This window comes from Toxotes jaculatrix, chromosome 19, assembly GCF_017976425.1.
Source record: "Toxotes jaculatrix isolate fToxJac2 chromosome 19, fToxJac2.pri, whole genome shotgun sequence".
Lineage (NCBI taxonomy): Eukaryota > Metazoa > Chordata > Actinopteri > Toxotidae > Toxotes > Toxotes jaculatrix.
In genome coordinates, this window is record NC_054412.1 from 7364319 (window position 1) to 7381331 (window position 17013).

The 17013-nt window shown below is 45.2% G+C and overlaps 1 protein-coding gene across 3 annotated transcripts; it reads right to left on the minus strand.

Moving 5' to 3' along the window:
• Positions 1–359: 359 nt before the first annotated feature.
• LOC121199773 (sine oculis-binding protein homolog) lies at positions 360–11948 on the minus strand. 3 transcript variants are annotated; one of them, XM_041064709.1, is made up of 7 exons: positions 11622–11948; positions 8794–8923; positions 8297–8491; positions 7540–7691; positions 6086–6181; positions 3990–5918; positions 360–1634 (listed from the first exon to the last, which is right to left on the minus strand). In XM_041064709.1, exons 1-6 carry the CDS (start codon positions 11712–11714, stop codon positions 3999–4001), a joined length of 2586 nt encoding a protein of 861 aa, XP_040920643.1. In that variant the 5' UTR covers positions 11715–11948; the 3' UTR covers positions 360–1634; positions 3990–3998. The 3 variants fall into 3 exon arrangements, with proteins under 3 accessions (XP_040920643.1, XP_040920641.1, XP_040920642.1); XM_041064707.1 differs by having other exon boundaries at positions 3990–5939; XM_041064708.1 differs by having other exon boundaries at positions 3970–5939.
• Between the last annotated feature and the right edge of the window lie 5065 nt (positions 11949–17013).

A 17013-nucleotide genomic window follows, 5' to 3' on the forward strand; every position in this document is an offset into this window, starting at 1 on the left:
AAAGGCAAACACTGCTCTCTAGTGGGGGCACAGTATAAAGACGAGGGGCATTTAAGAGCTTCGGCACTCACAAAATACAGTCATCAAAGAAAAAACCAATGAAGAAATAAAGCACTTTTTTGTGTAAATCTACAGATGCATCATCCATAAGTTAATATAACATCAAATAGTATCTGTGTAGAGTTCAACTAGAAAAACTGAAACCTTGCAATGGGACAAGTGTTGACAAAGCCTCTAAGTGATCTAGCTGGTTCAAATCTCATTAGGTATCCCCAGTTGTGGGAACTGTAATACTGATCGCTGCATACTACAGCATTTGATGGTTGAGTATAATACCACATTTGGTAATATTAGAAGTCTGTTTTTTTTTTTTTTTTTTTTTTTTTTTTAATTTTTTTTTTTAGGATGGTCTGATCAGAGCCAGCAATATAAAGAAAAAAATAAATCAGAATCGGGATCAGTTAAAATGTCATGTGCCATGAATGTTCAAGATTTTAATTTTCCATAAATATTTATGGCACTTGCTGCTAAAAGTGATTCAAATTCTGATTTGCTATTAAAGCTTTGGCAGATCAGGTGAATGGTGAGGGAGGGTCTGTAAATCAAACATTTATGTACCAGCGTCATCAGGACGACTAAAGTGTTCACAGACCACCTCAGCTACTGTGTGTCAGTAGGCGTCCCCTCATATATACTATATAGTTTTACATTGTTTTGGAGGCGGCAGAGGGAGCATCCTCTCTCCTAAAAGGTTGCATTATACTGCTCAGTCATTTGTCTTAACAGCCCAGCAAGACTCTCACTGCACAGTGTGTAACCTGCCCAAGGATGAAGTCTTAATCTCAGCAGAATTTCTCTCCTCCCTTGAAGGAAGTGAGCAGAGTAGGGAATCACAGGCAATCAGTTGTGAGGATTCAAACCTCAGGACTAGTGTGTGTAGTGCGTACCGTATTTAGATTGGGGCGGAGAGGTGGAGGGGAGAAGGGTGTACTATATTCCTGGCTGTCGGTCAAAAAAATAAAAAAGCTCCTGAAGTCTGAGCCCCCGTCAGCCAGGTAACCCAAAACCTGGAGTGGGGAGTCAGCGTGGGATATGGGGAGAGGAACAATGTGGCTCTTTGTGCAAGCCAGGCAGAGAAAACAAACCGTTTCCCCTGGAAAGAGATCATGTTCAGGTTCCATCTGAGAAGACCACACAAGGCTGATCAGAGCTCTGTCTGCTGTGTGGAGCAAGGAGAGGAGGAGGAGGAGGAGCGCATCTGGGCAGCCACACTAACTTGTGCACACACATACACACACATAGGCACACTTTAGGGCACTGTCAGACAGGGAGAAGATCTGAGATGCTCCATATCAAACAATCTCACTGAACACAACATAACACACAAGACAGCAATACTCTTTGGTCCAAGACAAAATGTGTGACTGTGTTGTGTTCTTCCCGCCACGTTGGCTTGTGATAATATGGCCATCTGGACTGCTTCCTGGGTTGGCACCCTGCTGGTCTACAGGCAGAGCAACACTCTGGTGGGCTGACAGGCTGAGGGACAAGGCTGGAGGCTGTTAGCACTGGTGTTGTCCACAAGAGGGCGTGGCACTGAATCTGGCACTGCCATACAGTGTTAAACAGGGAGTCTGTTCATTAGGTGGAGAGAGAGGGAGAGCAAAAAGAGAGAAAGAGAGAGAGAAGGAACAGAGATGTGAGATGTTAAAGACTCAGGGCTGATTCAGTGTAATTTCCATTTCTACCATATCTTATATCAGGCCCTCCTGCCCTGGACACTCATTCCTTAATCCACCCATTCTACATAAACACTGAGAATGAGGCTTTTAGTCATGTCAACACTCAGATAACTGTCGCACAGGACACAATCAAACCAAGAACATCTGGCCCCTTTCTCTCTCGCACACTTAACATAGACTTTCATTCAAGCACATATTAAACGTAAACAGACGCGCGCACACACACACACAGATGTAAGGGCCAAACCAGGGTTCTGTACTCCCTCTGTCCCATTGCGTTTTAGTTTCAAACGCTCAGCGAATACCCATGTGGTGGGATCGGATTACACGGGGCTATAAAATATCCCAAATAAAGGCAAGGAAAGCTGAGACGAAAAAAACGCGCTGTTTCCTGAGGTGAAATCCTCCAGTTGGCTGCTGATTCTGTCAGAGAGGGAGATTTTTTTTTTTAAGGACTTTTAGCAGTGGAGACAATAGAACAGGACAGCAATGTTCTGCTCAGAGCACAGAGGTGGCCAGCTAAAGTCATTCACATACGGCAGCCAGCTCCCATTACACGCAACGCAGGGCCATAAATCCGTCTGCACGACACAAGCAGCACGCTGTGATTTCATATGTATTGGTTACTAAGGGGACGAATGAAACCACAACAAATGACAAAGAGTAAAGTAGGAACTCAGTTAGTGAAATGGAATCTTGTAACACTGGGGTATTAGATAAAGGTTTATGTTGTACTTTCTCTTTCAACAGCCATCATTTTTTAACACAATCATTAAGGTGACCCCTGGCCTTTGGAGACTTGGAACAGAACATGGAGAGAAAAGCAGGCCAGCTGAAATCTAAACCCTCTCTGTAATATCAGCAGATTAATCTTGGAGCATACAGTGTAATGGTAACATGATCTCATTATGGCGAGATACCAGCAGGTGAGGACGACGGGTGGTGTTACAGCCTTTGGGATAACCAATCGGACGAGCGAATACAGGAGGGCCTTCGATTGGTCTAAAGTCGGGAGGTTTTTCTACTGCACTCTAACAACAACATCTGGTTGGCAGGGGACAGTGGTGGTGAGTGAAGAGAAGGGAAAGGACTGAAAGGGGAGAGGAGAGGAGAGTGCAAAACTCGTACATGGGAGAGATATAAGCTGAAGCCAGAACAGAGTGTCATTATGACATGTGTAATCGGATCGCTCTGGTTCTGCCCCTGTGTTTTCTAATGAAGCCCCAGAGCTCTATCACAGCTGAGGGCTGGCTCTCATATTCACAGCGCCTTGTAGTCTGCCTGACAATCACCTCTGTCTCTACGCCGACCTCAGAAAGATGTCTGCACTGCCTCACTTTTCATACTGTAAGAAGCAACAGTTTGACTTTGGGGTCACACACAGTCAGCCTCACTTGATCTGTCTTTCTCTTCTGAGTGTCAGCTTGGACTGGCTATCCCATAACCCCAAGGTCACAGTTTTGTCAGCAGCAGCCATCTGTCTTTATCTAAGACAATGAACCTATGACTTTCTCATACATTCCAAACAACTCTGGACAAGAGGATCGGCTAATTGGTTAAAATGCAGAACACTCTCTCTGCTGCTTAAATAGAGACACACTCACATATCTTGGCAAAACACAGCTTAGAAAAACAGGCTGCCATGCAAACAAAGCATTGTGACAGTCAGGTTGTGGTGAAGTGATTGCCTTTCAAAGTGACTCTCACTGCCTGTGCCCTCCACCTCCTTCCCCTGTTGTAACCTTAGAGCACTGAGCAGTGCCAGGTTACTGGGATTCTCTCTCTATGGCGCCATGCTGTTTAGTGACCACGCGCATACTGTGAGACCTGTGATTAAGCTTGCCCTGTGCATGTGCAAATGTGTGTACGCGCACATTTTCCAATCCCCCGGTTAAATGGCATTTAAAAATAATTGCTGATATTTAATTTAATCTGTACGGAATACCACATGGGTGGGGTTTACCACACAGAACAAAGCAATGGGATTTAGAAAGCTTAAGCAAATACAGTAAGAGTCAACTTGGCAGACTCTTAAATTTACCTGACAACCTCTGAAATGCTCCGATGCAGTAAATCTCACCCATGGGCTGCTTGTGTCATGTCTTCTGCAGATGTTTGAATAAGATACAGAGGTACAGTAGTTCTAGTCCATCATCCAATGTGCAACTCAGTTATACCAGATTTAATAACACCCAGTTAAAGCAAAGCTATCTATACACTGCCTCACCTAGTAATAGAATCTCTCACCTCCATCCTCTATTTATTCTGATCTCGGATTCGTAGACATCGCCTCTTCAGAGCTGGCTCCAAGTCTCCAGCAGTGGGCATATTAACAGGGCCCCGCAAGCTACCCTTGTCCCTGAGTTTGGGCAAGAGCAGAGGGGTGGTGGTCCCACCTGTCTTTGGCGCTGTGGGCAGGGCATAGGCATGGTCCTCATCAGGAACATGGGGGTCCTCTCCTACTTCCCCGACTACAGCTAAGGGCTCTTCTGACTGATTGACTGGGCCCTCGACCCGCACTGGGCCAACAACAGAGCACTTGTTTTCTTTGATGGCCTCCAACTCACTGATTGTGGGTTCAGGGAGTGGAGCTGATACTCTCTGGGGTACGGAGGAGTCTGGACTGGAGGGTGTGGACGACAAAGACATCCCATTTGGACTGTGGTCCTGAGATTTCAAGGCAGAGGACGTGACATCATTTGGATGGCTGCTCCCTGTTGGGCTTGGTGGGGTTTGTGAACGTAGAGTGTGGGAGTCCTGGTGGTGGTAGACAGTGTCATGTGAAGGGGACAGTGGTAGAGTAGGGGTGGGTCTGATGATGTCGTGGAGCCCTGATCTGGTACCCTGCCCAGTTCCTGACTCCCCCAGCCCTGATAGGTCCACCACTCCATTGGCACTGGGCTCCAGCTTCACTTGGGTCCTTTGAAGAACCCTTTGGATGACTTGTCGCTCTGCCTGCTGCTGCTTATAGTCTGTCAGCCCCTCTAGCCCTGGAGCCGAGCAGGGGGATTCATTGTACTGTGCTCTGGGAGAGGAGGTTCCACTGTTGAGCGTGGATGTTGGGGATGGGAATGGCCTCTCTGATTTAACCCAATCTGTGTCCCTTGTGTTGGGGTCACTTGGTGAGGGGAAACCTTGAGTCAAGGTTCCACCCAATTTGTTGGCTACCAATCTGCTGTCCCCTTCGGGGATCCCTGGAGATGGCGGCCTGGTAGCCCTGGATCTACCCCTGTCTGCCCCCTCTGGCACAGGCTGGATAACTCCACTGTGACTTGGAGTTTCTAGGGTTGTCTTAGAGGGGACTGGAATTGGGATGGGAATGGGTATGGGAACAGGCAGGGGAACAATGATGGGATAGGGAACCAGGACAGTGGGCTGGGGCAGGAGAGGACTGAAGGAAGGGATACCAAAGTTCATTATGGGAGGCATTGGGACAGGACCTCTTGGCATCATATTCAGAGGAGGGGAGTGCAAGCCAGGGAAGTAGGCACCTGGAAAGGGATGCATCAGTCCAGGGGGATTTATGGAAGAGGAGGTGGGGGGCTGCAGGTGAGGAGAGTGAGGAGGTCTGTGGATAGGGCTGGAGGGGGGGCCTGGGTGTCTGGGAGGGTTGGCAAGGGGGCTTTTCAGGCCCTGAGCATGAAGAGGAGGTCTGATGAAGGGAATGGGGATTTGAGGCACCGGCTGATGTTCCAGAGGGGGGCGAGGAGGAGGTGGAAGGGGAAGGGGAGCAGGGTGGGGTGACACCTCCACAGCAGGCGGAGGTGGAGGAGGCTGTATGGGTCTCTCCAGGGTCCTCAGCCCAGAGACAGGGACCTTGGAAGAACAAGATGCCTCTGAGGAGGAGATGGATGTGGATTCTGCTGATCCATGGATTAGTGCAGACCCTTTTGGGGAGAGGTTTCTGTGACGGGCCTCCCCTATACTGTTGTTGCTGTTCCAGGACTCAGGAGTGAGTAGCTTTTGCCCGATGACGCTGCTGTCCGCCCTCACCTCCTGACTGGGTCTGCTTGGGCTAGAGCTGGTGCTGGTGAGAGCTGCACGGGCTTCTCTGTAGAATACATCCATCTTGTACTGATTCAGACACTTGGTGCTGCAGAACTGGAGTCGTTCCTCACCAGATCCAAAGTCCAAGTATTCTTTAGTGTGACGGACGTGCTTGCACCAATCACATACCTGTGGCACAGGGGAGAGAGACTGTGGGGGGTCATTGAAGTGATAGATCCTAGTAAAAACGTGTGGGCTTACGTGTATAAAGCTGTTTTAATCTTGTAATTTCATAGCATATTTATATTAATACTTTACGCTGGAAAACAAAAGGTACATTTATGGTGTCCTCTTACTCTGACATTGCTGTTTATTTTCAACACCAGTCTGGGCGAGTCCTCTGCATGGGGGTGCTGAGGGGATCTCTCACCATGGAGGTCTTCATCTCTGGCCTGACAGGGGAAAACCACAGTGTGACACACATGGCAACCACTGTGAAGCAGTTTGTCAGACCTGCGTTCCCTCTACTTTTGATGGATTGGTTCTCAAATTCATGATGATGTACCAGCAGTTACTTTAAATCAAAATGCTATACTGGAATTATTTTGTGGTTATTAAACCAAATTTGAGAGCTTCTTACACAACAGTAAGTGCAAAAAATAGCTTATAAGGAACTGCCTTGTCATCAAGGTTAGAAGCAGTTTTAAGTTCACACATAGTACCAAACCCTAAAGGTCAGTACAACAAAGGGAAATTACTGTGTTGTGAAACAGATATGATTCTACAACCGAGTAGGGAGATAATGCAGGTGATGTATTGTCATATTATTAATGGCCTTGCCAGTATTAATATAGGAAATTCCTCTTGAATCATGTAAGCTGATCTGCTGTGGATCTGAGTGCTCCCCCATCTCTGTGACCCATTGAGTCGTGTTGAGTTACGAAACATGAGGCAGCTGAAGGTAAGGTATGCACTGAAAGTGGACACCTCGCCCCAGGCCTCTTGGCCTTCCTCTCAGACAAGCAGCAACAAGCCAACGGCAATGCTTTCCTGCCCACCTCTGAAAAAATAGAGGGCTTTTGCGCACAGAGTTTGATCAGTCCTCCTTTTTGTCTCTGCTGTCTTGTGAATAAACCTACCAGAGTATAAACAACAGCAAGGATGAAAGGTGATATAGCTGCGTGTCACCCCACGCCAAAGAGGGTATATCCCTTGTTGTAATGGAAGGTGAAAAATCATGGCAAAGTGCATCAGAGCGGTTCTCCACAGTTGCCGCTTTCCTATCCTCCAGACCAAAGCCACTTAATGGCCAACCCCACCTCCATTAACACGAAACTGATACTAAGTGTCCTCTACAAACTTTGACCTCCCTCCCACCATTCCTATACTCCATAATAACTAGAAAGTGTGTTCTCAGAGACCACCCCCCCTTTCTAAATTCCTGTAAATTAATCCATTAGCTATGACCTCACAAGATCAGGAGTATCTGTTTCTGAAGGTCTGTTTACCTGCCAGAAACCACTTGATGCTTGGCTCTCCTGTGTATAGAGAATGACACAGCTGGTAGCGACTGTGTGCACATACAGTACCTGTATGTAAATGTGCATGTATACACTTGGGTACAACTCTCCACTGAACTCATCACATTCAAAAATATAAAAATAAGTCTATTAATCATTCATCACCATGTAGATATTAGGGTTTGAGAAATCTCACCAAAAAGGGACAAAGTGCAATTAAATGTCTGTGACTGTCCACAGTGATAATGTTTATACACTTTTGTGTATATATTTTTTTGTTTACCACTAACCTTATTGCGTTTGAAGTAGGCCCGTCTGCAGGCGGCGAAACACTTCTCACTGCAGAAGCTCTTGAGCTCTGAGCCCATACATAGAGAGTAGCGTTTTACACCTTCTTTCTGGCACCAAACACACACTATCTGCACATTCTGTACATCTTCCACTGCATGTGAAAATCAGAAGAGAGGACGTCAATCAGTGAGTGCAATTTGCAAAGGTATTAGTGCACAACTTTGATATTAGCTTAGATCCAAAGAGGGGTGAGTGGCTGTCGAGTTTAAAAGATCTTATCAGGGTGTTTTCTCTTTCTGAACAGTGAGTGATCCTGCAGCCAATTATCTGACCTAGTATGTGTTTGAAAAATGTTAGCATGTGAGAGAATCACAGGACTTTGGCCCACAGCTAAGTGGGTGGGTGGGCTCAAAACCTCTGGTAGGATGCAGGGAAACATTTCTTTCAGGGACCACAGAACACATACAGTAGTTCCAGTAAATGTTGAACAGCACAGGACACTGACAGGGTCCCAGTTCCTACACTAATCATCAAATACTGATGTAAACATTTTCAGCAATTTGTGATTGTTACTTCTGTTTCTTTTAGATAATTTAAGTGTTGGAGTGCACATTCAAAACAACAGAAAATGTGTTAATGTACAAATATTGCATGGTATAAAGACATGAGGCTATAAAGCAACATCATTGACTTGACACTTTTTATTATATTTAAGTGTATTGTATCTCCTCATGTGTGGTCCCACTACCCACATACCTGCTGATGGCTTTATAAGGGGGACAATGACAGGGGCACTCTTGTGCTCCTTGGGAGTGGTCAGGGACGAGCTTGTCGACGAAGAGGACGGTGAAGAGGAGGGGACACTGGAGGACTCTCTCTCCCCAGTCTTCATGGCCAGGACTGAATGACTGACTTTGGTGTCCAGGCTCTTGGGTTTTGGCAATGAGTTTTCTGGAAGACGTAAACATAATATTAATGCCATGACTTGGATTTGACATGTTGAACAACAATATAAATCCTATATAGCTAACATAATACTGTAACAGTGCCCTACACTGATTTTTAGTACAAACGTGTTGAGAAACAATAGATGTATCTGAATGAATGAAACTTGAGAAGTTGAGTTAGTTGAGAACTGTCTTGCAAATTTGAACAGTGACTCAATGTCTGCACTAAAACCCGCCAAACCTGTTAGATAGTGTAAATTGAAGAAGGCTCTGTTCCAACAGTGAACTGTTGACACCTGCCCTCACCTTTTAGTACTGACACATGCTGGCGTCTCTCTCTGTAGTTTCTGATCTCATTGGCCTCTGAGTCTCTGAGATCTACCTTGTCGTATCCGTACCAACCCAGGAGCTCGTTCATGGTGCTTTCTGCAAATGTCTGCATGAGAAAAGAGGCAAAGAAATCACTGATTAACGTTCTATGTAAAAGGATAGGGTAACTGAGCCATAGCCTGCCTGCAAATAGGAAATTGTGACCGTACATCTTAGGGTTGTTAGTGGAACTTTTTATCCTATGTTAAACATAATCAGGCCTTCCTACTCTGAATCAATGTGAGGGATTCTTTCTCAGCCCCAGCCCTGTTGGAGAAATGAATACAGGCACAGTGGAGTACAGTATGACGCTTTTTCCATGATGTATTCAAGTTGTTTACTCTAGCTAAATCTGAGACGGAAAGGTTTAAAACCTAACACCAGTGTGAAATCTATGAATCATCCTTTGTTTATCTCTTTTAATTGGAAAAAAGAGGGCGAAAAGAAAACTGTTCTCCGCAGATGGGATGTGTGGTCTCTCTCTTTTTTTTTTATTATGACCAGATGAAAAAAAACCAAAACAAAACACAAAGGTCTCTCTCTTTATCCACCCACCTCTCTCTGTGGCTTTGGGAGAACCGGATTGGAGGAGAAACCTGATCCGGAACGGGCAGAAATCAGAGCGGGACACCCTACACCACAGCGTGGTCCCACGGTTCTCGGAAATGCCCCACTCCTCTCCCTTCTTCTCTCTCCAATGTCCACCACTCTCTCTCTCTCTTTCTCCAGCTTTCCCTGTCCCTCCTCTTGCCTCTCTTTCTCTCCTCTGCCCCCTCCACCTCTCATCTTCACCATCCTCCCCTCCACCCCAGCACCTTCCAGCCCTGACACTCGACACAGCGCTGCCTCTCAGGTTTCACCCTTTTCCAGCACAGCCAGTCTGCTGTGGTGGTGTTGTAGTGCTGTAGTACTGACTGCACATTCTTTCCCCTGCTTTCCTCACTCCGACCTCTGCTCTGCACTAGGGCCTCAAAGAAATGGATCTCTCCCTTGCTCACTTTCTGCTGTGTGTGTGCGTCTGGGAGAGTGTGTGGGTGAGTGCAAGCCGTGGTATCATATCCAGCTAAATATGCCTAACGATGATTAAAGTTAAGTATCCGATGTCTGGTGCTGCGCTCGGGTCTGACGTGGAGGGAGTAGGTCCGAATGTGGTGTTGAAACAGATGTATTACAGAGACAACACTAGGCTGGACCTCAGCTGAGCAAGAAATCAGTTTGCCTCTCTGCCTTCCTGTCTGTCTTTCTCTTACTGTCTTTCCTCTTGTCCTTTTACCATTTGATTCATTTTAAAGGTGCACATCTCTTGGATTTTACTCTGCAATTCAAGTCTTGTATGTTTCCCATCATCACCATCTCTAATTTGGGCACTGTGGTGCTCTCCAGAGGGACTACACTGATGGTAAATCTCCTATATGCATACAGCTCAGTGTCATTTAGTCTTTCTGTTTTCTTGTTAACCAAAGACGGGCAATTTTTTCTTCACCCACCCCTCCACTTCCCACAATGTTGTTTTTGTTTCTTTTTGGCAGTTCAGACAAACATCTGCTTTGTGAGAGTGACAAGCCATATCCCAAACCACAGAGAGAGTTGCAGCCAAAGGCAACAAACCGGGGCCGACCCTGAGATTCAGCCCAGGCAGGCTTACATCAAGCAGGGATAGCGTTTCACATGTTTTGATTAAAATTAGTTAAGTTGTAACACTACACCTCCCCTGGATATCAAACGTTACAATCCAAACCACTCACACAAAAAGAGCACATTTCCTCTCTCACGAAAAGGCCAGAATCCCCCCCCCAAAAAAAAACTGCTTGTCTTTTTAGATTTCTCAGCTCCTGCTTGAAGGAGCCTCAGATATCCCTTACCGCCACAGTCACAGTCTCAAATAGCCAGTGTCCAAACCCAAACAAAGCAGACAATCCATGGATTAGTTTCCATGCAGTAATAGGCTCATAATGGTGGGAGGGAATCATGTCTGTTACTGTGGTTTAACTTATTATTGCCTGTGCAGTAGCTACCCTTCAGAGCAAGAAGCAGAGGAGTGGTTCTTAAAGGTCATGTCATTAGTGAACAGCTGTATTGTGACAGGAACTTTAGTTTGGTGTGATGTACATTAATGTTTTACTGCACCAATGTGTGATAGTACATTAGTGTTTTTTCCACAGTGTGCTGAGGAAGGCTATTTAAAGGATATAAATGCCCTCTCTCTTTTGGAAGGCATGAGGGCAAGCCTCTGTGGTACAGCAAGTGTGCGCACCGCAGGAGCGGGGAAGAAGTGACGCACATCTGGATCTCCGCTGGACATTAGAGCGTGCGCGTCCGGCCACAGCTGGCCTGACATGGCGTCATTAGAAGGCAAGGGCCAACCTACTCCTCTTCACTGCTAACATCTTCAATTAAAACGTCCCATTCTCTCAGAGTGTGTGTTTGTGTGTGACATTTTGAGTTTAGATTAATAATAAATGACATTACAGTTTGTTTATTGTTTTCCAAAGGGGTTAAACTCTGCGCAAGGCCCTGCGCTGTTATAAAAGCCTGCAACTAAAGTGAGTTATGATTTCTTACATAAAAGACACAAGGAAAGCATTCTATGAAAACAAATATAGTATGCGTCTGATTATTCCCAGCAGTGATTTGTGCGCAGTTGACTCTCGCTGGCTTCAGAAGGAATACATTGTGTGCGTAATAAAAAGTTATCACTCGGTCAAAAAAGACTGGACTCGCTGGATGAAAACTTATCGAGCAGTGACACACAGATTCACTCTTACCTTCATCTCCTGGTTGATCTCCCTCTTTACGGGGTGCGCGGGTTTCCTACTGCGTTTATTTTCCGGAGGTCTCCCTTTCTCCATCTCTGGCATAGTCCTGGTCTGGCTGGATCCAATCCGGATCAGTGTTAGGTGTCAGCTGGAGTAGTTTTAGCGGAGTAGGTCAGAGTGAAAGCTGTCACTCTCGGTGACAGCGGCTGTCATTCCCGGACGTCTGAGTCCTTCATCTGGGGCTTCACACCATTCGAGTCCACTGAACATGCGTGCGCTCCGGGCTGGAGGCTCCGCCGCCGAACAATCCCCACTCTCTCCTCTACACCACTGTCAAGTTCCTACCGGCACCCAAGATATGTCATCCGGTCACCCCTTTCAAAGTAAACTTTGACAACACGTTGATGCGTTTTTTTGTTGTTGTTTTTTTTTTTCAAAGTTTAACAATCAACAACTTAATTGAGAAACTCTGACGATGAATCACAAAATACGCAAAAACTGTGCCTTTTTCAAATATCATGTTGCGATCCCCTTAGCCTAAATTTTCTGAACGCAACATTGTAGTTAGTTGCCGACCAGAGTGCAACAGGACAGAAAACTAGTAAAAACTTAACAGTGTTTATTATTATTATTATTTACATATTTTCTTAGTTGTGCAGCATTTCAAATAATAAACAAATAACCAAACAAAACCTAAAATCAAAATCGTCTTCAACAAGAACAATAATATTGACAATAATCGGCATAGTTCAAACAAAAGAATAAAGTGTTACATAAAGAAATTTGCATATTCTAAAATAAAATTGGGTCTCCATTATCCCCATTATTTGTGTATAAGTAAAGCTTTCCTCTCTACAATGATCTTCAGACACACACGAGTGCGAGTTTTCCGCTTTTATTATGAAAGCTGATTCGTTTGACTACCGGTCTATTTCGTTCTCTCTCTGTGTGGCTTGACGCTGCCCTCTCCGGATAGGGAAGGGAGGGCCCTCTGATTTGGTGTAACCCAATACCTGGCGCCCACCCCTCCCAAATCTCAACAGATACATTTCATAAGGAATGCAAAGACTGTGTTTTATCTGAGGGGACACAGTACAAACACTGTGTGTATACTCCTGTCTTAAAATAAAGAGATGAAAAGAGCGCTGTGAGTTAAATGATACCATGGCAGAATGTTTGGGGCTTTCTCAAATGTCATCTGTTTGATCACTGCCTGTGTCTGTCTTTGTATGTGTGCATATGTGCGCACAGCATAAAAAACACCTGAAATGTCCACATTTGGCCCCTGAGCCACCCTTTGCCTGAGGAAAAGTACCACATGCCTAAGAGCAGGGTTTCCATTTACATAGAAGGAGATGTGTCTCGTTTCTGTGCGCAAATAAGAGCTTTTGGCATAAACATCTGTCCCCTGGTTATTCCCGATGGTAAAGCCCAGAGGATTTATTACAATATCATGTTTCTCAGCTGGCGCTAAAATGATGGAGTTGATTTCAGAAACATAAACAGACACCATCGTCATTTCAGACAGATGAATTAGATTTATAAAGATGGTCATGCCATTACCAAAAATATAGGGTAGCTGGGTTTAGAAGGCTCTTCTTGATCCTTAAATGCCTCTCTTTTGCAGGACTTTCACTTCATCGCCCAGCCCCATGCAGAGAGACAAGCAGGTAGACAGACGGGGGGGACAGGACGGCTGTTTAACAGCCCCTCTCCTCACTGTTTCCAGCCTTCCTTGGTCTGCTCTGGTTGGAGGAATCCAGGGACCACGTTCGTGTAAACAGAAACCTGACCCAGAGCGCAGGGCTTGGGTTTCGCCCCCTCGTAGACCCGCTGATGATACTCGATCCGGCTCGGCTTTGGGAACAGGGCTTATCTGATGCCTCACAAAAGGCCCCTCTCTCCGGCTCTCCATAACACCACACATCTGGTGCCTCTGCAGGGAGCGCTGTCCCTTTAGGTTCTTCTAGGGGGTGAGGGCGGGGACAAGACCGTCTCACTTAGTGATGGGAATTGGGGCTCTTTTAAGAGAGCCGGTTCTTATGGCTCGGCTCCCTAAAAAGCGGCTCCTCAGATTTTTTTTCGCGGTTTCATTTATTTCATCTGCGCAGGGCCTCACCACACCCACAAGGCACCCACCCCAGCACCCCTGCATCGTGGTCGGGGCGGTGGGCATTGTGGGTAGCCGGGGAGCCATCTTGTATTGTATAAAGCCAGACCGCGACAGAAGGGACGGGCGGCGGGCATTGTGGGTAGCCGAGGAGCCATCTTGTATTGTATAAAGCCAGACCGCGACAGAAGGGACGGGCGGCGGGCATTGTGGGTAGCCGGGGAGCCATCTTGTATTGTATAAAGCCAGACCACGACAGAAGGGACGGGCGGCGGGCATTGTGGGTAGCCGGGGAGCCATCTTGTATTGTATAAAGCCAGACCAGGCCAAGCGTCAACAGTATCAATCACTCACTACGGGCGCAGGTTTCATATGATGATATTATTGATGGTTTTGCATCAAGGAAGGCCAGAAAGGCCAGGTTTTAGTTTTTGGTTGTTAGTTTTTCTTTTAATAGTGTTATACTTAGATTTCCTTTAGTGTTTTTTCATTTGTGTGATGCATTTGTGCTATTCAGAATATTTATTCTATATTTTATTGGTATATTATCTCTCTCTGCTCCCTAATGTATTAAAAATTCAGCTTAGTAAGTCCTGATGTCCACTACAAAGGACATTGAATCAAAAATGTGTTTTGAACGGGTTAAAATTATTGTGCCTTTAAAAAAAATCTTACTAAATTGAAGTCAAGACTTTGATATTAAAGAAAAAACTTTTTTTTAGCAACAGAATTTTGATGTCTGCAAAAAATCAATGACTTATCTCTCTTGTTGCCATAAAATGTGGAAGTTGGAATTCCCACCACTTTGAAAAGTGCATTTGCTGTGTTGGCCACAACCCCACAACTGAGGCATCACAAGAAAGCCCTGGATGTCCACTTAAAAGGACAGTATGATTGAGATAGATTCTATAAATGATATTTTGACCTAGGGGTCTCAAACTCGTGTCCCCCACAGAGGACAAAAATGAATTGCCGGGTCTCAGGACGATATATATATTACTTATAAAGGCTGCTGTGCTAAAAGGTGAGAGTGTTCACTGAACAGCAAATACAAAAGTTCTTTTTTTCTTAATTTTTATATTCGACCAGAACACTAGGTGTCGCTGATGCCATACACATTTAGCTGAACCTGCAGAGCCTGTTCAACAGGTTGTGTTGACTTCACAGTTATCCATTTTCTGCATTTTCATTTTATTTTTTTTTGTCACTTTCTAATACAATTCGGACAGAAAATAGTTTTATTTGCTGAAATACGAACATATCATCTCAATAATTACTATCCCGATCACAGCCCAAAGTAAGCAGCCTTTAAATGATTATCACCATGGCGACGTAAAGGTGGGAGTTGCGTGCAGGTGTATTCAGATGATCGCCGGCTCGATTTATTTACGGTGGTGAAAGTAAATTCTTTTCAACAAGCAGTCGTGCCATTGAGCAAGGCACTGCCGCATGCGGTAGTAAAGTGGAAATCTCTCAGGACTGGGATGGGTTGTGGTGCTTAGCTCACTTCCCAAACGTTTTAATACTACCTGCTACTATATACAATTAGCCCAAAGCGAGTAACTGTTTCCATAACTGAAGTTCCTGCGGTCAAGCCATCCTCCATTATTACATTGTCTGTTTAACTCTCATAGCCTCCATGTCCAGGGGACTCTTATCCCTAGCCCGTATCCTATAGGCTACGTCACAGACCTGCAGTATAAAAAGCTTCGACTGATGCAGCGTCCACATTAGAGAGAAGCACCGTCTGTGGGCAGCCTCCTCCATCTGGACAAATTACTGCAAAAAATTAAAAAAATAAATATATATATTTAAAAAATGTCCAAAATGACGATCGTTCAGCTTGGAGTGATTGTGTTCGTCATATGTTTATCAACACAGGTAAGATGACATTTTGATTCTTTTTTATAATGTTTTGTGGCTGTAAAATTGATTTCAAGCATTAAGTACTGGTGGGGAGTTCTTGGTAAGGCTTTATCTTTACTTATTACGGCTATAAATGAACTGTGTGGTGATGGGTTATTTGACTTTAATGATGTTTCTAGACAGGGCTTAAATGTCAATAATAAAGGTGGCGCGATGGTCTGGATTGTAGCAGGCTAGATTTGAAGCTCCCTTGGGAAATTAAAATGATCCTGACTTCGACGCAGTCGAATTCTGAATTGATGTGGGTCTTTAATTAAAGTATATTCCCAGTCATATTTTTTACAGGTTTTTTTTTTTTTTGTTTTTTTGTTTTTTTAACCTCTTGATTAGCTTACACTCCAATGAATTAATGATTCAGGTCCATTGTATTCTCTACCTGAGCAAAGATGGGGAGAGAATCTAAAGTTTCTATTCGGTGTGGTGTGCCAAACGAAACCTGACTCGCACGCACAGAAACATAGGTTTCTGTTATCTGTTTCCCTGACCAACTGTTCATCCTATGTTTTTATAGACAGTATATAAGTTGCCATAATCTCAGTATGCTTCATTAAGTTTAATTCCCCGTCTCAAAACTCGACCGGTTAATTCACAGTCTTTTTCAAGTATCTGCACAGAATGCACAGAATAGTTCGACATCTTTTGTACCTTCCACATCCATCTATCCTCCTCTTTTTCTTCCTCCAACAGGTGGTCTCCCAGAACAGCACAGACCATATGGGGGGAAACTCCACCTCCACCCCGAACACCACCACCATGGCCACAGGAACCTACAGCAGTTCGGCCAACTCCACCTCCCCTACCGGAGCAGGCGTCTCACTGCACGCAGGCACCTTCTCCCTCCTGATCCCCATCATCATGGCAGTCTCTCTCCTGCAGCGCTACTGTTGAAGTTCAGACCCCACAGTCCCCCCTTTCTCTGCCTCAGCACTCTTCCTCACCTCCCATCCCATCATCCCACCCAGTCCAGCCTCACTCGCCTCTCACAGAGGCCACAAGACTAACATGGAGGGACTCCACAACCTTCTTCGTCCTCCTTAAATAATAATAAAACATGTAATTCAAGACATTTCTTTTAATAAAGGGGGTTCAACTTTCATCTGGATTCCCCCCTCCTCGCCCCTTCAGCCCCTTGCAAGGAATCAAAAGGAATGGCGGTGCACACAGCTTCCCTTTTGGCTTGCATTTCCATAGTCACACCATCACATTTTGGAGATGCTCAGGGCTGCGGTTGTCATGTCACATGTCTTGATTGAAATGCGGACCACATGAGTGTACAGAGGTTCTTTTGTGTGGCTTCAAATCCACCTGGCAATCAATATCAGAATGATTTTTGTCTGTTAAAGTGAAATTTGGCACATACAGTAG